This window comes from Ailuropoda melanoleuca, chromosome 2, assembly GCF_002007445.2.
Source record: "Ailuropoda melanoleuca isolate Jingjing chromosome 2, ASM200744v2, whole genome shotgun sequence".
Lineage (NCBI taxonomy): Eukaryota > Metazoa > Chordata > Mammalia > Carnivora > Ursidae > Ailuropoda > Ailuropoda melanoleuca.
This window is the reverse complement of record NC_048219.1, coordinates 19,711,743-19,732,949: the sequence shown is the minus strand read 5'-3', so window position 1 is coordinate 19,732,949 and position 21,207 is coordinate 19,711,743. Positions and strand designations below refer to the sequence as shown.

At 48.3% G+C, this 21,207-nt stretch overlaps 1 protein-coding gene across 1 annotated transcript in view; it reads right to left on the bottom strand.

Moving 5' to 3' along the window:
• The window catches only part of CFAP57 (cilia and flagella associated protein 57), a 74,430-nt gene that overhangs the window by 34,498 nt on the left and 18,725 nt on the right, over nt 1–21,207 (bottom strand). The window contains exons 8-15 of the mRNA XM_034654382.1: nt 20,364–20,529; nt 19,320–19,433; nt 13,742–13,954; nt 12,040–12,213; nt 8,820–8,981; nt 4,208–4,363; nt 2,943–3,036; nt 2,112–2,302 (exon numbers count right to left, since the gene is read on the bottom strand). Coding sequence (XP_034510273.1) covers nt 2,112–2,302; nt 2,943–3,036; nt 4,208–4,363; nt 8,820–8,981; nt 12,040–12,213; nt 13,742–13,954; nt 19,320–19,433; nt 20,364–20,529 — 1,270 coding nt within the window. The remainder of the gene's footprint in view (nt 1–2,111; nt 2,303–2,942; nt 3,037–4,207; nt 4,364–8,819; nt 8,982–12,039; nt 12,214–13,741; nt 13,955–19,319; nt 19,434–20,363; nt 20,530–21,207) is intronic.

The window sequence follows — 21,207 nt, the reverse complement described above, 5'->3', positions numbered from 1 at the left end:
AGGTGGAAGGTCCCTAGGGAAGTTCTGAGTTGACACCTTTGACTCAAAAGAAGAGAGGGGTTGTAATGACTATGGGGGTCCTGGGAGGAAGGCCAGCCTCTCTCCCCTCAGGCCAGATTCATCCCCCACCCAACCCCCACGTCCCCAGAGGCAAAGCTCAGATCAGTTTACTGGAGGTGGACAGACATTTCTAGAGCTTCCAGGACACGCTGCCCCAGCCCTTGCAGGGTTTGAAAATCGCAGATGGGTGAGACACAGTCCCTGCCCTTGAGAGGCTCCCCGGGGGGAAGAGAAGTAAAGGTAGGATGCTACTGTATAGGCCACGTAAGAACAAGGAATCTGGGGGCCTTGAGGACACAGAGGAAGGCTGCTTAGCCGCCTGGGAGGGGAGACGGGGTAGGGAAGAATCCCTCCAGGAGTTGGCTCTCGTCCTGAGTCCCTAAGGGGGAGGACCAGCAGCCAGGTGAAGAGGAATCATCCAGAGCAGAGGCTGAGAGTTGTGTGGGGAACCCGGCTACTCCACGTGGTCGGATGGGAGGGAGCGGGCTGGCAACAACGGGCACTGGGGCTGGGTGGCGGGCAGGGTCTGCAGGGAACACTCCCAGTGCCGCTGTCAGAGCTCAGCCTGCTCCGTCTGAGGCCCGTGCTGAGAGGAGACCGTCCCCTCCACTTCTCACCTCCTTTATTCCCCACTGCCTGCTCCCTTCCCAGCTCACTGAAGACTTCTGGGTGCCGACTCAGTCCTCCTGCCATAACGGGGGGTGGTGACAGAGGGTCCTGTAATGTCCCAGGGTGCTTTGACCTTCGTCTCACCTCGGCCTCAGCTACCCACGCTCAGGTCCACCCCCGGAACGGGCCCGCATCTGAAGCCTGAACACGCGGGCCCTGCCCTCGGCCCCGGTGATCTCCCTGTTGGACCCCAGGCGTCTGGCACAGCCCTCACCTCACCGTGTCCCCCGGCCCTGTCCGGATTCCTCCAGTCTTCCAGGCTCTCGGTTCTCTACCCCTCTCCGGCCCGGGCCTGCTGGGTGCCCACCAGACAGACGACCTGTGTTCGTCTGTGGCACCGCTCAGTAAAACCCCAGCCAGGCAGCAGGGCTTCTCCTCGCCTTCCTCACTCGCAGTCCTGATGCCGGGCCTGCCGTGGGAAAGCACCGGCCTGGCGAATGAAAGCCGCCAGCATTCAGGTGCAAACCTCAGCTGCGTGCTCAGCCACACACCTGCCAGTCCCCTTCTCGGTCACTCCCTTCCTCCTTCCCTTCGGAACTCCTTCCGCAGCTCCCTGACTCTCCTGTCGCCTTACAGCACGCCATCTGCTGCAATTTCAGGCGGGAAAGGCGGCCATCTGGCTCTTCTCAGTTTTCTCTTCATCTTGGGAAACTAGATATTTTGGCAACCAAACTGCTTGAACATTCTCTGACTTGGCTCTGCCTGTGTGCCCTTCCCTCTTGCATTCCCCCGTCTCCTGTTCATTCTAGCTTCGATTCCTGCTGGGTCTCATTAGCTCCTGCAAGCCTTCCCCGACCCCTCCGGGAGATCTGCGGCCCCCTGCTATCCTGTGCACGCCCCTCTGAGGATCCATTTGTGTGACCGCCTCCCTCACACGACTGAAAACCGGGCCCTGGTCTTTATTTCTCTTGGTCACCCAGTACTCAAGCTGGTAAACCAGTAAGATACCATCCGGGTTTGTTAAATCAGTGAAGGAATGATTTTATCTCATAATGCACAAGGAGTGGTGAAAGGGTTTCAGGCAACCACCTGCCCCATTGTTCAGGGCCCTGATTCCTCTCTAGGTCCTACCGGCTTCTCCCAAAAAGGTCTCTCCAGTCCTTAAAGCTTGAAGGTACAATTAGGATAGAACAGCAGATGTGACCTAGTCTGTCCACAAAATTTCAGTCCCTAAAGCTGAGCACCTCCCAGCTCACTGGGTTCCCTGGTCTAGAGGGAAAGAAATAGTAAAGAGCAGGCTCCAAAATGCACGCGTGCTGAAAGGAAGGGACGGAAGGCAAAGGAGGTGAGGCCAGCTTTCCCACAGCTCTCTGGGCTGTTCGCAGGCCAGGCCTGCAGGACACACCGTGAAAGGGAGGTGCAGGTCAGCTTCCGGTGAGTACCTCTTCCAGAAGGGTGGTTTTTTCCTGCAGTTTGGCCTCGTAAAACTCAGTCAGCTCCTCCAGGGCCTGGCTTTTGGTCTCATCGTTATCCCGAAGCTGTTTTTCATACTCTTCCTGCATCCTCTGGGACTTGAGCTGTAATTCCTGGTACTTTTCATATTCTAGAAGCAACTTTTGGTTGTTGCAACATTCTGGAGAGAAGCAAGGATGGTTATTTCACCTGGGATAGGAGCACCAACCTCAGGGCCACCCACCCCGGAGCCTTTGAGCTCTCCCACCCACCGCCAGCCGCATCCAGGGCAGGTGCCTCCAAGGCTGTGAGGCAAACGCCTGCCCAGCTTCCTCACCTGCCCGCACCCCATCAGCTCGTCAGGCAACCAACCCCCCTCCCCCACATTGTCGGCTAGGCAGAAGGTTTCCAGGAAAGGGCAGAGGGATGTTTGGGGGTCCAGGGCCAAGAAGAATGTTTTGAATATGCAAAATAGTTATCAGCACCCCTGTTTTACGGAAGAGTAAACTTTGGCTCAGTGAGGTTAGGTGACTCCTTAGAGCGCCTAATGTGGTTGGTGAGTCTGGGACTCGTGGCAGCCTGTCAGGCTCCGACCTGCCCTCCTCCGTATCTCCTGCTGGCATGCAGTAAGTGTTTAATACGTGCTCAACGAATGAGCAAATGCACAGGAGTAAACACCACAGTGAAATCCAGGGCATACATGCAGCCTGTGGACAGACAAAGCCAGATTACCTGGGACTTCTTTTGGGTCCAAGGGACTCTCAGACTTTTGCCCCCTCCACCACTCCCCCTGCCCCCGTGGCCTCTAGCTGGGGACTCACCCAGGTCCTGCAGTTCTCGGTTCTGTTTCTCTAGTAGATCCTCAATGCGCTCCTGATGGGACACATCCTGCTTTTCTTTCTCTGTTCTTAAAACCTAAAACACAGAGTCGACTGTTCTCATTCCCACACATCTGCTGAAAGCAGCCCTAGGGCAAGAACACAGTTTATAAGTGACATCCTCCTTCTCAAGCCCTTATTTTGCACCAAGCATTGTTCCATGAGCAACACGCAAGCTATCATTTTCTATTTACATTATATTCTGCTCTGAAAGTTCTAGACTTTCTCTATTTATATCCTTTCTCCTAAATGCGTCTTGTCAATGATGAGTTCAGTTTTGGACATGTAGCAGATGGATTTTGGGGTGGAAGAAAGTAAAGATTCATTTGAATTCTCTGTTGTCTGCATGTTGCTGTCAACTAAATTCTTGGTTGTGCTGACGTGTCCGCTTCTAAGGAGTGTTTTCTTTAATCGAGCAGGAAAGCTCCTTGCAAGCCGAGGGCCCGCCCCCAAGAAGAGCTTTGCGCTTAGCTCATGGAGGGCCCCACAGCAATGTGTGTTGACTAAAGGAACGAAATAATAAAAATAACAGTCAGGGGCCTTTTTTTTTTTTTTTTTTTGGGTCAAACCCTCTGACCCGTGGAGATAACATAAAAGAACAAATACTCTCTGAGCCAAAAATTGGGGGTTTTGGATGAAGGGCAAGACAGATTTGTGGAGAATAAGATAATTATTCTGGGAGAGTCCTGGATCGAATCTAACTACAGGAGGACCACGTAGACTAATGTTATTTAATCTACCGACAATCCTGAAATCCGCATTCTGGTAGCTCTTCTCTTTCTATCCTTTGTTTTTCTTGTGACCTTTTCATTCTGTTTTTAAGTAAGTTTCTCTTGATCATAAAGATAATATAGCCTCATTGTAGAGAATTTGCAAAATACAGAAAAGTATAAAGAACAAAATTTAAATGAGGAATAATCCCAAGTTCCTGGGGTAATCACATTGCTAGCTACTTTCTTGTGAACTGATCTATGTGTATTTATTTTCCTTGATTAATTCCATTCACTATAGAGAGTTTTATATTCTGCTTTGTTCCACCTGGCACTTTGCTGTAAGTGGTTCTGATGTCATCAGCCGTGCTTAAAAACCAGGCGTGATCATATGGTTCATTGTTTGAGCGTAGCTTGGATAGCGTACGCCAGTTCCATCTTGAGGAAATTGAAAACGTCTTGTTATTTGTGGTTGTTGGCTGAGTCTCTCCAACAGACCTGGTTTTTCGTTTTCAAGGACTCCATTTCCTGGAGGAACTTATCCGTTAGCTCCTTAATCTTCTCAGAGTAGTTCATGTCCTTCAGTCGAAGCTGATACTCGTTCTCCATTTTTAATTCTTCCACACGAGTCTTCAGCTCCAACATAATCTGAGCCTGTGGGAGAAGGACACCAGAATCAAGAACACTCACAGTGTGGGTGAGTTAGAATATTAAACTGGTGGCCTTGAGCTCTCTGAGATCCGCAGCTCTGCCCCGCCTCAAACGCCTGTGTCTCCACTAGAACCCGTCATCTTTTCCCCACAAGACACCCAGACTAAAAACTAGGAGACGTATGAGCTGCTTCTTCTAACCTCGCAACACCCTTACAGTGAGCCCTGCTGTGCGCCAGGCGTGACGCTAATAACTCTCTCATCTTCAATATGCATAAGTGCCACCTGCTCAGTGAGGTCTCCTTGGACCACACGAGTTAATCCTGCGACCCTTCCCTTCCAATTCTCAGTACTCATGGCCCTGTTCACCCTGCTCTACTTGTTACTCTTTTCTTAGATCCGGGCACTTTCTAATACAATGTATGTATGATTTTGTTTATTGTCTTTTGTCTTCTTCCCCCATTAGAATTTAAATTCAAGGAAGGCTGAGATCTTTGGTGGCTTTCATACTGATATACAGAAGCGTACCTAACACATAGTAGATACTTGAAGAACACGTGTTGAACCACGATGCCTGCTGCCGTGGAACTTACTACTGAGGAGGCCACATAACATCATTACAGATTGTGATTGGTGCTCAGAGCCAGGTGGGTCCCCCAGGACTGTCAGTGTGTCCCTCTCAACGTCTATCATGACTCTCCTGGCCTCACTATCTTTACTTTAATTTAGGTCCTAACTCTTTCTGCCTTGCTGGTTCCTATGTCTAGTGACTTCTTCTTTCAATCTGTTGTATTCACTGGTGCCAAAGTTTCCTAAAAATACTGTGAGACGCACACTCTTCATTTCCTGAAAAAGGTAACACTGATGACAGAGAGGGTGAGAACACAGGTGTTTTCCTCTCGCTCATCCATGATCGCCCCGTACCCCTCACCGCACATCCCTATCTCATCTCTTTTGGTCCATCACCACGGACAACTAGAGAATAAGGATGTGTTATGCGCATTTCCTCATTCCCTGCCAGCGGACAAGTGTGGACCTGACACACAGGAAGGACTGATTGAGATGAGGGATGAACACACGTTGCATGGGCAAAGTTGGGGATGACAGCGGGGATGTCTGGTCAGGCACTGTGTGTGATGTGGTATGGGTGGGAGGCAGAGGCAGACGAGGCCTAGACCAGGTCAGACCATCAAGGTCCTTGCCAGCCATAAAAACAAATTAGGATTTTCTCCTACAGGGCTTCTGAAGGTCCTGTCCAACCTGATTAAGCTGACTTGGTCTCAGAAAGGCCTCTCGGATGGCAGTGTGTAGCTCAGGCTGGATTCAAGCAGTAAGGCAAAGAGATTAGCTGGGTGGGCGGTACTGCACAGTCTAGGTGGGTTTGGGGGAGGGGAGTAGAATGGAGAGATTCAAGAGTGAGATTTTAGGGAACATGGTGCCTAAACGGGTGCGGGGTCACGGGGACAGGGCCGTGGATGAAGACCATCTCCTTGGAAGAACGCTCCCTGCAGGTTGCACTTGGCCTATCTTGCTTCCCTGCTTTATCCTGGGCACCTAGCACAGGACCAGCAACAGAGCAGTAAGTGAAGAGGTGGCAGTCACCCCAGGGTCCGCCTTGGACCGGGGGAGTACATTTATTGATGGGAGTGCTGGTTTCAGGCACACGCTCATCATCCTTCCTCAGTCTGTTCTCGCCCTGGCTGCAGAGGCGGCTTTCCATGATGTCAAGCCATTCCCTAACTTAGATCTCTCAGTGGGTCCTTAGGAACAATATCCAAAGTCTAAAAATCCCTCTCTGGCTCCAGCTCCAGCTTCACACACCCTCTCTTCTCCGATCCCACCAAGCCAGGAGCGTCTTCCCCAAAGCACCTCCCTCATCCCTCTGCACTCTCACTCCTTGGTGTGGAGGACCCCTTCCCCTCTGTTCCTGAAGGCTCCGTCCAAGGCTCACTTCCTCTAGCACCACCTGGCCCAGGTCAGGGTCTCTTCCCCTGTGACCCCAGAGCATGGTTCCTTCGAAACATCTGTAACACACTTAACTTCCCTTTTTAATTTTACCCATATCTCCTCCCAGGCTACAGGCTGAAGGCCCCTGCATATCTTTCACTTCCGTCATCCCAGACCCTAGTACAGGGTCTGGTACCTAACAGACACCTCTGTGAGTACTAGCTGGATGCATGGATGAATGAATCACTGAATGAGTAGGTAAACTGTGTCCTGAGAGATAGTTATATAGAAAATAAAGAGAAAAAGAGAGCTGGGAATTCTGGGAAATGTGACTTTTATTTTTTATTTTTATTTTTTTAAAAGATCATTTGAGAGAGAGAGAAAGAGAGCGAGTGCACATGAGTGTGGGAACAGGGGTAGGGGCAGAGGGAGAGAATATCCAAGCAGACTCCCGCTGAGCACGGAGCCCGACGTGGGGCTGAATCTCACGACCCTGAGATCATGACCTGAGCTGAAATCAAGAGTTGGACGCTTAACCAGCCCAGCCACCCAGGCGCCCTGGGAAATGGGACTTTTAAAGGACAGGTGGAGGGAGAGCCTGGAGAGAGCTGGGAAGGACAGAGAGGCTCACAGGGAATAAGAGTGCGGTCTCATAGATGCAGAGTGAGAAGGGGCTCCAGGAAGTGAGCAGAACATATGCTAGTCACTTCCAGCTTGGCAGCAGTTCTGCCAGGCCAAGCTGGGGGCTGGGTCGGGAGTCAGCCCAGACACCTCAGGCCTTTGGCACAGCCTAGAGTCTCCCAGTTGCTCTCTTCCCCTGCCCTCCTGGAGGAATGGGGGAGAAAACAGAGAGAAGGAAGAGAAGGAGACATACTTGCCTGCCTGCCTGCCTGCCTGCCGTAGGTCAGACCCTGACTCTCATAGGCTCTCCCTCATCCATTCCTCCCACTTNTTGGAGGAATGGGGGAGAAAACAGAGAGAAGGAAGAGAAGGAGACATACTTGCCTGCCTGCCTGCCTGCCGTAGGTCAGACCCTGACTCTCATAGGCTCTCCCTCATCCATTCCTCCCACTTTGCCTTTCCTGCAGAAAGTGCCATGGTGCTCTAGCAGGGATCTCTGGAAATGCCTGAGTCTTATCATCCTGCTTGGAGGCTATGTTTGCACTGCTGTTCTGATGGTTTTACCCATCTCTACTTGACTGTGAGTTTCCTGATCACAGGGCCCAGGCCTGTCTTTTTACACATGCATCCCCAGTACCTAGCAAACAGCAGGTATTCAATAAATGCACCCCAGATTCTGGATGAACAGCAATGAACGCATAGCTCTGCCATTCTCTGTAAGCCTTGTGAGTTTCCCATCCCTTTCGTGTCTCCCTTAGGGAGCGTGGTGCAGAGCTGGCTGTCCGCTCAAAACTCTCAAGACACATCTTCCCAGAGTGTTTAATGCATTCACAGGAAGGGCCCTTTGGGGTAGTGATTAAGAGAGTAGGCTCTAGATTAAATCTGCAGCAGAACTCTAGTCCTACTACATGTCACTTAACTTCTCTGAAGTCACTTCTTTAAACATAGGGAGAATAATAGTATCTTTTTCATAGAGATGCTGTGACATTTAAACACGAAAATACTTGTAATTAGTACAGTGCCTGGTTCGTGGAAAATCTAAAAAAAATGTTGGTTAGCATTACTTTTATTGTTTTATTATTAAGACTGGATTTCAGCGATGTTTTCTTTTTCTTTTTTTTTTTTTTAAAGATTTTTTTTAATTTCTTTATTCGACAGAGATAGAGACAGCCAGCGAGAGAGGGAACACAAGCAGGGGGAGTGGGAGAGGAAGAAGCAGGCCCACAGAGGAAGAGCCTGATGTGGGGCTCAATCCCATAACGCCGGGATCACGCCCTGAGCCGAAGGCAGACGCTTAACCGCTGTGCCACCCAGGCGCCCCTCAGCGATGTTTTCTAAATACTTCATTTTTTTTAAAATAAAGAAGTCTCCGCTAAGCAGTTATTAAGTTTTACAGATACAACTGGCATATTCAGCTTGTCAGTTCAATTCTGCANTTAAATAAATAAGTCTCCGCTAAGCAGTTATTAAGTTTTACAGATACAACTGGCATATTCAGCTTGTCAGTTCAATTCTGCAAATATTTATCAACTGTCTCCCATGTGTCTAGCAAGGGCTAGAAATTGCTGGTCACACAAGAGAATGGCTTGTCATGGTTCCTGCCCTCCAAGAACAGGAGGAGGAAAGCTAGTTCACAGGCTTCAAGTAGAGCAGAGTAGGAGTCAGGATGACCACGGGGCAGGATGGCGGGCAGGGGTGAGGGTGGAAAGAGATCCAGCCACAGGGAGGAGAGCGGCATGGTGGTGTGCGCTGGAAAAGGGCAGGGAGCGTGGGAGTCTGCGTGGGGCACAGGGTGCAGTCAGGCATACGGGGCCTTGACTGTCGGTCCCAGGGGTTTGGACACAGTCTGGTAAGGACCGTCCACGTCCCTCTTCATTTGATCTGATTCTTACCTTCTCTTCCATGTCCGTTTTAGTAACAAGCACCTCTTCGGCAAAACCCACTTCTCTCTCTCGCTTGATTCCCCGACCATCCTTATCAAAGACCTTCCAGGTAAACAGGCAGCCATCCTCGGCAACCGTCAGCAGGAATTGGTCATCAAAAGTGAGCAACATCTGAGGAGAAAAAGAGCTTAGAGAGGAAGCTTTCAGAGGCCACGGGTGACCAGAACTGATCCGGCTATGTGCAAGGTCTCCGTTCAGGCAACAGCCTCAGGGGCAGGAAGACTTGATCCTGGGTAAGAATAAGACAGGGAGCTCTCATAAGCTTCTGTTGATGAATAAAGGAAGCAAGACTGTGTTATGTCCTCTGTGGACTTGGAATCTTAAAGAGTTAACTATGATCTGGATTATAAAAAGAACTCTCAAAACTCAACAGTAAAAAACCCAAACCATCCAACTAGAAGGTGGGCAAAAAATATGGAGATGTTTTACCAAAGAGGGTGTACAGACGGCCAAGAAGCACACGAAAAGATGTTCAACATTGTTAGCAACTCGGGAAAAGCGTATTCAAACTATAGGGAGATATTACTACATACCTGTTAGAGCAGCTAAAATAAAAAACAGTGACAATACCAAATGCTGGCAATGATGTGGAGAGACTGGATCCTGCATGCATTGCTGGTGGGAATGCAAAACAGCTGGGCAGTTTCTTAAAAAACTAAACATAAGCTTATCCTATGATCCAGTGATCTTTCCCCTAGGCAATTTATCCCAGAGAAATGAAGGTCCATGCAAAAGCCTGTGTAAGATGGGTCATAGCAGCTTTATTTGGAACAGTCAAAAACTGGGAAAAAATGAACTATCCTACAACAGGTACATGGTTAAACAAATTACGGTGCATCCGTGTCATGGAATGCTACTCGGCAGTAAGAGGAAGTGAAGTATTGATACGTGAAATAACTCAGATGGAGCTCAGGGGTACTGTGCTGGCTGAGAAAAGCCACTGTGAAAAGGTCACACGCTGTATGATCTCATTTATATAAAATTCTCAAAATGACAAATGATGGAAATGGAGAACCAGTGAGTGTTTGTGTAGGACTGGTGGGGTGGCTGCGGGGGTGGGGATGGGTGTCGGTATCAAGGGCAGCACGAGGGGGCTCTCTGCGGCCATGGAGCACTCGTGTACCCTGATTGCAGTGCTGGTGACAGGAATCTACGCACGTGATAAAATGACATGGAAACACACACACACATATTGTACTAATGTCGATTTTTCTGGTGTGATACCAATTCCACAATATTATTCCAACAGGTATGACGTTCCTATTGGGGGAGACTGGGAGAAGGGCACACAGGACCCCTGTACTCTCTTTAAATTTCCTGTGACTCCATAATTATCTCAAAAAGTGAAGGCAGGGGCGCCTGGGTGGCACAGTCGTTAAGCGTCTGCCTTCGGCTCAGGGCGTGATCCCGGCGTTCTGGGATCGAGCCCCACATCAGGCTCCTCCGCTATGAGCCTGCTTCTTCCTCTCCCACTCTCCCTGCTTGTGTTCCTTCTCTCACTGGCTGTCTCTGTCAAATAAATAAAAATAAAATCTTAAAAAAAAAAAAAGTGAAGGCAAAGAATCAATGATGAAAAAGGCCTTCTCACAGTCAGCGATATGTGTCGGAAACCTTACAAACGGCAATGCTCTTCCCCTCAGGACTTTCACCTCTGTCTAGCAACTCAGCCTTTGGGATGGTCAGAGATGCCCACAGGACCCTTAAAGCAGCATATTGGTTACAGTCCATAAGATCATTCAATGCCCAGTTGTAAGAAAACAATTAAATAAGTTATGGTCCACCATTTGATAGGATATTTGTGTAGCTACTAACATCATGTTTTTGAGGAATATTAAATAATATGAAAAAAATTCTTATAATAGCATTAAGTTAAAAAAAAGCAGGCTGCAAAAGAGTACATACGACATAGTCTCAGTTTATTTAAAATGCACACAAAAATGTATACAAAAGAGGAGAAAATGCATCAAAATATTATGATGATATTATTAAGATGATTTTTCTTTTTTCTTTCTTTCTTTTTTTAGACAGAAAGAGAGCAGGAGCATGTGAGACATGGTGGGGGATGGGCAGAGGGAGAGAAAGAATCTCAAGCAGGCTCCCCACACAGCACGGAGACCCTGCGGAGCTCGACCTCACGGCCCTGACCTCATGACCTAAGCCGGCATCAAGAGTCCGACGCCCAACCGCCTGAGCCACGCAGGTGCCTCAAGAGGATTTTTCTTTCTTTTTCTTTTTTTTAAAGGCTTTATTTATTTATTTGACAGAGATAGAGACAGCCAGCGAGAGAGGGAACACAAGCAGGGGGAGTGGGAGAGGAAGAAGCAGGCTCATAGCGGAGGAGCCTGATGTGGGGCTCGATCCCATAACACCGGGATCACGCCCTGAGCCGAAGGCAGACGCTTAACCGCTGTGCCACCCAGGCGCCCCAGGATTTTTATTTCTAAAACAAACATGCATTGCTTTTATAATCAGAAAAACAAATACCTTATCCCTAAAACCTCATAGCTATGAAGAGAAGAGGGTGATTTTTTTAATTTACTTTGAGTGTACGGCTCGGCTGGNTGAGCTCAGTACAAGAACGTCCCAGTTGATAAGGAAAAACCCTTTCTCAATAAGGGTATTGTCTGCAGGCAAGCCAGCATAGAGTTTGGGACACCCTTCAAAGCCTTCAAGGTTGGAATTGTTGGAGGGACAATTTGCAAATGCATACTCATGCTATCCCCCCAGGGAAGGCCTTCTGTACCTTCAGGGAGGGGCGGGGGCTCCTCTCCTGGGCTTCGACTGTTTAGTCTGAGGCCCTTCCTTGGAGGAGACGTGTGTGCCCCGACCAGCATCAGCAGATGGGACATCTGGGTGGCACGAGTACAGCACCTCTGAAACAGCCCATTATCATGCATACTACTATGGTGAGCAACCTTGAACATGAATCTTCAGGTGTATTTCTGATTATCTCCTAGGAAATATTCCTGGGAGTAGTGTAAAGACTATCAGTAGCCAATAAGTGTTCATTGAGTGGATGGTTGGATGAATAAAGAGGGAGAGAGGAATAAGGGGAGAAAAGCCACTGGGGGGTTGAAGGGATACAGAAGGCGTGTGGAGGGTAGGGTCAGATGGATCCAGCAAGGGCTGGTTCTGGGTATGGGCGCCTGAGCAGAGGGTCCCTTCTTACCTTGGTGATAGGACCCGCATGGGCCTGGTACTCATTGAACTCTTTCTGCAACGGCAGCGGGTACTTCATGGCACGGATGGTCCCCACCGAGGTGCCTACAAACATCATGCGGCCGGAGTGCGAGATGACGACAGCTGTGTAGACGACGTCAAATGCTGAAATCTCTCGAAGGACCTGGGACACAGACGGCTCTGTTCAGGGTGCGGGGCTGAGCCGTACCCCCAGGGTCCCCACGTCATTCCCTTCTCTAAGGGCGAGCCCTGTATTGAAAAAACGTTTTCCTACTCTGTGCAGCACCTGGCACAGCGCCGCACACATAAAGGCACGAATTAGTCCACCGTGGCTGCNTGTACCCCCAGGGTCCCCACGTCATTCCCTTCTCTCTCTAAGGGCGAGCTCTGTATTGAAAAAATGTTTTCCTACTCTGTGCAGCACCTGGCACAGCGCCGCACACATAAAGGCACGAATTAGTCCACCGTGGCTGCCTGACTGGTGGACAAACAGCCCGAGGAGGAAGGAGCGGCACGAATAAAAGGAAGCCCTCACGCCTGCAAGTAGCACCGTTTTATGGCTTTCACATGTTGTAACTCCTTCAATCTCACAGAAACCCCTGGAGGTAGTTGCTGTTGCCCTTATTTGAAGACGATGAAACCGAGCCCCAGTGACAGCAAGTAATTTGCCTCAACTCACCCACGGAGGACGTGGCAGCGAGGCCCCGGTGTCTCTGCTCCTGACTGCTGTGCGTCCTTGCATCTCAAACTCAGAATGGGATGTGGGTCCTACAGTTACTCAGTAGTTACCAGTATCCCTCCCATAAAGAAAACCCTACCAGCAGGGAACTCATTCGACTTGTCACCTGCTAACTCACTCACCTGGCCATCTAGCTACCCCCCCTCCCCCCCCAACACTGGTTCAGTGTCTGGTGGGTCAGGCAGCGTGAGCTAGCTAGCAGCCTATCGAGAGGCGGGAACTGCGTGCCTGCCCTGAAGGAGCTGCGCTCTGGTCCAGCACTGGGAAAGCCACCGCGCAGTGAGGACTAAGCTACTCAGGGGCACAGCGGAGAGAACCCCTCCTCTCAGCTGTGGCCCAATCACGGGGCAACCCGTCTCAGGTCAGTGGGCTGCCGAGGTATCCCCGCACTTTCCCAGGCACCAGCACCCAGATGGGGACGAGCACCCAAGGAAAGCTGGAGAAGCCGACGGAGGTCAGCTGCCGCCCGATGCCCAGAGAAGGACACACAGCCACTTGTGTACAAAGAAGTGCCCTTGCGGCGCTCTTCTCTCGTCCCTCAACCCTTTGCAGCCAAATGAGGTAGCTCCTGAATTTTGGGGTTCTCACACGAATACGGTGGCAAGCTGAGGCCAGAGCAGGAACGAGAACTCTGTTTCTACCCCAGGTAAGCACGCAGGTTAGAGACGCTGCTGACCTGCGGGCCTGGAGGGTGGAAGAGACCCCAGGGCCAGCCAGCAGAACGGGAGCGGCAAGGGCCCCACGGCTGAACCCAGTCAGGCAGGGCGCTGGGCGGGAAGTGCCGGCAGAACCAGTGACCGAGCTGACCCACAAGGCAGGAGGTGCGGATGCCGTCCGAGGAGAAGGGGCCCTGTTCTCATGAGCCCTCTTCCCATCACGCCTCCGGCGGCCCACATGGAGCCTGTGTTTGCAGAGCCGGGCGGCAGCCGGGAGCCGGGCCGGGCGGACTCACCGACGAGTCTGCAATCTCCTTGAGGGTCTGGTCCGATCCAACCGCAAAGATGATTTTGGCATCAGGGGAGACAGTGACACAGTTGTAGCTGCAGGACTTCAGGACGCACTCCGTCTCTCTCTTTCCAGAGGACAGACTCCATTCATACACGGCCCCATCCGTGCCGCAGGAAATCAGTTTGCTGTCATCCGCGGTCCACGCGATTGAGCGGACCTGCCGGGGATGAAGACCCCCGGTTATGCGCGCGCGCAGACGCACACACCCCTCCTTCGGGAAAGGAGGGGGAACGCCTCATGTGTTCCCTAGACTGAGGCCGAATGGCCCTTCCGGGTGCGTGCCCTTCAGCGAGCACAAAACTGACCGTATGCGGAGCACCGGATGAAGAGGTCCATCTTTGGACTCTGTGTAAACTGACGGCGATATTGGCGGAGAGCAGTTACGAGAAAGCTGGTAAGTCCATGATATCAGCAAAATTGCAGAGCACAAGCATTTCATAGAACAGGGGAAAGGGACGGTCAGGAAGAGCCTTCTGCAATCCGGAGCCAGCTCTGGGGTCGGGAGGGCTGTGTGCGTGTGCTAAGCCACCCCTGCTCAAGAGCAATCAGAGCAGGATACTGGGAAAACCTGAAAGCATCACCTAAGCTGCACAGGGGCCCATTCACACAGGGCAGGAGCCTCACTGGCACAACATCCGACCAAACGCTAACTGAATTAATAATGCCTCTGGTCCACGGGCATCTCCCAGGAAGCCAGGCTTAGAGGTAAAATCACACTTCTTCCTGGCAGCCCGGAAGACTGGGCATGACTAGGGCTGGACTCTCTTGGGTACAATAAGAGAGAGAACCTCCGAACTACTAGACAGTCTCTGGCTGAACAAGGAGCAAAAAATCCAACAGTAAAGGGTAAAAGGCTAACTGGCTCGGGGGGCTAAGCACAATCTGTGACTCGTAAGGGGCTCAGGTCAACCCAGGGGCAGCCCCTAGGTAGCCAGAAGGAAAGATGAAAGAGGAACAAAAATTGGAGCAGAGACCTCAAGGCTGCACACTGCAGGGGAAAGAAAGACTTCTCAGAATGAGTTCAGCTAGGTCACTAAACATACAACTTGCTAGGCTTTCCCCGTTGTCATATTTGTAACTCCCTTCTCCAGTCGTGAGAGACTTGCCTCCCATTATCTTCAATATGTTTGCTTAGTTTCTTGAACTCCTTATAAGTAACCAACCTCCTGACCCAGGGGCCACCTCTTTTGGTATTTCCAGGACTCCAGCCCTGTCAGGCACATCCTTACCTACCTCCTCAGCTCCTTCTCCACCTCTTAAATTCCATTCTGTTACTATTACTTGAAAAAATATAGTGACAGTATTTCCAGCAATATTCCTAGATTAATTTTAATAGTTTATCTGAAAATTCTTTGAGTTTCCTACCTACTCAATCATGTTATCTGTGATGATTTATTGTTTCCTTTCCAATCTTTATGCCTTTTATTTTGCTATGGTCCAAATATTTGTGTCTTTTACCTCCCATCTCTCCTCCCCTATGGTTCATAGGTTGAAATCCTAACCCCTGAAGATGATGGTATTAGGAGGTGTGGGGCCTTTGGGAGGTGATTAGATCATTGCGGGTAGTGCCCTCATTAATAGGATTAGTATCTTTATGAAAGAGGTCCCGGACTATGGATTCTGGGAAACAAACTGAGGGCTTTAGAAGGGAAGGGGGTGGGGGAATGCGATAGGCCGGTGATGGGTATTAAGGAGGGCACGTATTGCATGGTGCACTGGGTGTTATAGGTAAGTAATGAATCATGGAACTTTACATCAAAAACTAGGGATGTACTGTATGGTGACTAACATAATATAATAAAAAATTATTATTAAAATAAAAGAGGTCCCAGAGAGCTAGGTCACCCCTTCTACCTTATGAGGATATGAGAAATCTGTAACCAGGAAGAGGGCCCTCACCTACCCATGCTGGCACCGGGATCTTGGACTTTCCACCCTCCAAACCGTGACAGAAAATTTCTGTTGTTCATGAGCTACCCAGTCTGTGCTATTTTGTTATAGCAGCCTCATGGACTAATACATATTTCCTTTCCTTGCCTTACTGCATTGGTTAGGACTCAGTACAAGGCTAACAGAAGGCATCATGTTTTGTTCTCTGTCTCAGAAGGAATGCTTTCATAATTTCATGACCAAGTGGGCTGTTTTTTGTAGGTTTTCTTACATATCTTTCATAAGATTTTTAAAAAATAAAATGAGAAGTTCCATTATTTTTTGTTTGTCAAGTGTTATTTTTTAGAATCATGAATGGATATTAAATGCTATCAATCTTATTGTGTCTGCATTTATGGAGATAATAAGGATGAAAGATCACGTGTATGTTAGTGTGCTACAATATATTAATTGATTTCAAATTGCAAAACCACCTTGTATTCCTGGAATAAATCCAACTTGGTCATGCTGTATTATCATTTTTATATTTTGATGGGTTGGTTTGATAATATTTTGTTTAGGACTTTTTTTATGTTCATGAAAAAGACTGGCTGATCATTTCTCTTTCTTGTGACGTCTTTGGCAGGTTTTGGTATGATTATCCTGGTCTCATGGAACAATACTGGGAAGAATTTGCTTTTTTTTTTTGTTGTTGTTCTTTGTAAGAGTTTCTTCAAGATCAGTGTCATTTTTTCCCTTACAACTCTCTAGTGATATGTTCTGGGCCTAGAGTTGTCTTTACAGATTCTTTAACAGATTCAATTTTTCTGGGTATTTGTTGGTTTCATCTATATATTCAATTTACATAAAGTTGTCATAATATCCTCTTTTGATCTTTTTTATTATATATAGGATCTGTAGTGATATCCCCTTTTCATTCTTCACACTGGTTACTTAGCTTTCCTCTTTTTTTCCTCCCTTGATCAGTCATGTCAAGGTCTTACCCATTTTGCATTTTCAAAAAACTAAGTTCTGGGGGCACCTGGGTGGCTCAGTTTGGTAGAGCACGCAAGTCTTGCTTTCAGGGTTGTGAGTTCAAGCCCCATGTTGAGGGTAGAGGTTACTTAAAAAAAAGTCCAAACCAAGTTTTGGCTTTGATGATCTTCTCTTGTGTTTATTTTTTTATTTCATTAACTTTTGCTCTTATCCTTATTATTTCCTTCCTTTTATCTTCTTTGAATTTAACTTGCTGTTCCTTTTCTACTTTCTTGAGGTGGATGATTATATCACTGATTTTTGAATCTTTTTTATATTTCTAATATATGTATTTAAGGTTATAAATTTCCCTGTAGGCATGGCTTTATTGCATCCTCCATCTGAATTTTTAAAAAATATTTCAGATGTAAGTCCAACATATATCGCTGGTTAGAGACCAGTGTTATAAATATTTGCAAAGTGGTGAAACAGTCGGCTGCTTTCCTGGGCTGGTGAGGGCGGGCCTCCCATGGAGGTGTACATAGTTGTAGAAAGGGCATCAGAATCACCTGGTGTGCTTTCATCTGCATCCCCATAGTCACTTGAAGACTAATCGCACTGTTGAAACTGAGGAAGCTCGGCAACTCAATAACGCTGTGTTTTCACAGCACCTGCACTGATGCACCTGTTACGTGCTAAACTTGATGGTCAGCTTTTAGTCTTTACAGGACTTCTCTCTAACCTTTAGTTTTTAAATTTTTAAATAGATTTATTTATTTTTTTTGAGAGAGAGACAGAGCACATATGGGCACATGTGCAAGTGGGGAAAGGGGCAGAGGGAGAGAATCTCAAGCAGACTCCCCCCGAGCACGGAGCCCAGTACGGGTCTTGATCTCACAACCCATGAGATCATGACTTGAGCCAAAACCAAGAGTCAGATGCCTAACCAACTGAGCCACCCAGGTTCCCCTCTCTGACCTTTAATGCCACTGACTACTTTATCCTTTTGGGAATGAGTTCCTTAGCTTCTCTGATACAATTCCTTGATTCCAAGTTCTCCTGTGCCTTCATTCACAGGCTTTCTCTTCTTAACCAGTGCCTTAAATGTTGGTCACCTGTCTCCTGCCCAAGATTCTTCTCAGATTCCACTTCCACTAACACCTAATCCCCTGAGTCTTCATTTCCAGCCTTCTTTCCTGATCTCCACACTCATGTATCATACTTCTTGGACACATCAAACATAACATGCACAAATGGAATTTAATATCATGCTTCTGTCTCTACTACTAAAGCCATGGTTTACTTCCTGACTCATCTTTCAGCCTCACTTCTTAGCTGGTCTCCCACCCTCCAACTTCCCTCTCCTCTAATATATCCTTAATACTGTTTGGAGAACTGCCTGCCTGCCTGCCTTCCTTCCTTCTTTCCTTCCTTCCTTCCTTTCAGATTTTATTTATTTATTTGAGAGAGTGAGAGAGAGAATGGCAGAGGGAAGAGATGCAGGCTCCCCGCTGAGCAGGGAGCCTGATGTGGGGCTCAATCCCAGGACTCGGGGATCATGGCCTGAGTCAAAGGCAATTGAGCCACCCAGGTGCCCCGGAGAAGTACCTTTCTAATCCCAGTACTTTTTTTCCTTAAATCCTTTCAGTTGCTTCTCATCGCCTACAGACTGAAGTCCAATATCTTGGCATGGTACACACACTATGATGCAGTCAACCTCTCCAGCTCTTTCCACCACTTCAGGAATGTGCCCAGTGTTCCAGCCATGTATATCTCAAACCACTATCCAATTTTATACTCCCATTCCATCATCTTTAACAGGTCCTTCTGCCTAAAATGTCTTTCTTTCTCAAGTGCTTTTTCTCTCCAAATTCTTTCACCAGCTTCTTCTTAGTCTTTCAACCTTTGGCCTCTCCCTTCTCCTCATGCCCCACCTCCACTCTGTCTAAAAACTATTGGTTTAGTTTCCTAAATATCTTTCGAATCCACCTACGTCTGCCTATCTGCCCCACCTCCATTATGGTCCAACATAGCGTAGATATCCACAATATTCTCTTTACCGTTTCCACCCTGTCCCTTTCAATACATTCTTCTTTCTGCAGCCAAAGTAATCTAAAATGCAAATCTGGTCATATTATACCCTGCCCTGAAAGTCTTCAATGGTTTCAAGAAACAAAGAGGATAAACCTTCTTTGTCTTTTTTACCCTTAAAAGGCCTGCAAGGTTCCATGCACTTGGGACCCTGCTAACCTCACCAACCTCAGCTTGCTCCTGAGTTTCATCCTGATATCTATGTTCCAGCCCCATAGATTTTTCAGTTCCTCTGACAGCCACACAACCTCTCATCCCAGGGTCTTTGGATTCCTATCTGCAATGATGATCTCCATCAGCTCTGCCGGGTTAATTCCTTCCTACTCCTTTAGGACCCAGCCTTTCTGAGCACCCCAATCTAAATTGTGCCAGCTCTGTCATTATTTGCTCTCATAACATCCCATGTTTTTCTTTCACTGCATTTACTGCAGTTAGTCACCAGCCTGTGCTTTGTTTTATTGTTTCTTTCCCCCCCCCGCTAACAGCGAGCTCCAAGAAGAAAAGACTCGTTTCTCTTTTGTTCACTCCGTGAGCATAATGCTTGACTCGGTGCCCCTCATTTCGCTGGACACTGCTCACTCACTTACCTTCCCTGTGTGTCCTTTCAAGTTTGAGATGTTCTCCAGGCTTGTGGTGGTAAAAACGTGAATCACATTTCCACTGACTGCAGCAAACAGGTGACCCCCGTTGCTAAAGGAACACTACAAAGAAACAAAGCAAGATAGCAAGAATGAAAGAAAGAAATGAGCAGTCCAGAGGTTACAGTCAAGAACTCCTTGTCCTAAAGAGTTCAGGCTAAAACAAGTGTGAAAATGGGAACTGGGGGAAGGCGCAGATAGGACTGAGGACTGGCTGACATCGTCGTTGTTCCCATAGCTCATACCGGCCAAGATGCTGCCACTGCCGTGTGCGCTGACATGAGCTGCTTGGCTGGTAGAGCACAGCGCTCATTCCAACTCCGTAGAAGTTCCAGAGTGGGGAAGCAATTCCTGCAGTCGCTATCTGGTTTCTGCAGTCATCTCAGGGCAAAATGTGATAGGCCGCTTCCTGCCTCTCCCTGTTTATGTGCATATTCCCTGGCCTCTCTCAATCTCCAAACTCACCTTTCCAGCTGGGACTCTTGAGTCTGAGATAATTTTCCTTTTTGATGCTTTTTGTTCCTCTGCAATCACAGAGAGGATTAATCACACCTGGGATCTCACAAGGTTTGGGGTTCAATGAAATAGCTTGATGAACATGAGAAAAACGAGATGCAGCCATATGCTGAAGAAGTGTGGTGAGAGGGGCGCCTGGGTGGCTCAGTCGTTAAGCGCCTGCCTTCGGCTCAGGTCATGATCCCAGGGTCCTGGGATCGAGCCCCGCATTGGGCTCCCTGCTCAGTGGGAAGCCTGCTTCTCCCTCTCCTACTCCCCCTGCTTGTGTTCCCTCTCTCGCTGTGTCTCTCTCTGTCAAATAAATAAATAAAATCTTAAGAAAAAAAAAAGTATGGTGAGAGAAGAACTGGATTTCTTCTTTTAAAGCCACTGAAGTTCTCCAAGATAGGCTTTGGTCTCACCTCACCAGTGTATGTTAGTTCTTGAAATTTCAATCCTGGTTTCCTAAGAAAAATATCTTTATCTCCAGCATCTTACCTCTCTGCATCCTCTGACAGAATATTCTTTGAAAGAACGTATATCATCAATGAGTAGATTCATAAGGCGTAGTTTGTCAGCAAACCCTACTACAATGAAGTGTCCAGATGGGTGAAGGCTGATTGTATATGCCTCTTCTTGGTATTCCTTAAATAGCTCCAGGGTGCTGTGAGAAAGATCAATTACTGAATTACAGTCCAGCCTGCTAATTTCTTCGAGCCCTCCCCCGTACCTGGCAAACACTATTATCATAGCATCTGAGATACTTTATTGCTTAAAATGATTGGTTCCTCTTTTTTCTAGATTTTGGTTATTTGAGGAGAGTGTCCAGCAATGAGTGTGGAAAATAGGGGAAGTGATCAACGAGCTGTGTAGTGATGCTGAAAGCACGGCTCCCTTTAGAATCCCCCCATCAGAAGGATCCCATGGTTTCTATCGAGCAGCCCAGCAGCTATACACGAAGACCAGAGATATCCAGTGTGGGGCGAGACGAGGTTGGAGATTCTCAGGGAAGCTATGCCAGGAGGGTAAAGTCACTAGGGAGTTAAGGGTGGCTCAGGGCAGTGATGAGGAGAAAGAGATGGAATGAGTGGTCCGGAGAGCTCCATGTGGCGAAAAGCACATGTAGTGGGAGTGAGGGGACAGGAGGACTGGAAGAGCACGGGGGGTTATAGGAGAAGGTGGGATACTGCAGTGGGATCCTGAGGTCCCTAGAGTCCAGCACGGTGTCTGGCATGTGGTAAGCACTTAATGAAACACAAAGCAATTTTCTAGGCCAACCATGAGCAAAAAGAGAAGAGAAACAGGTAAGCTGCCTGACTTGATTTAAAAAAAAACAAATCTT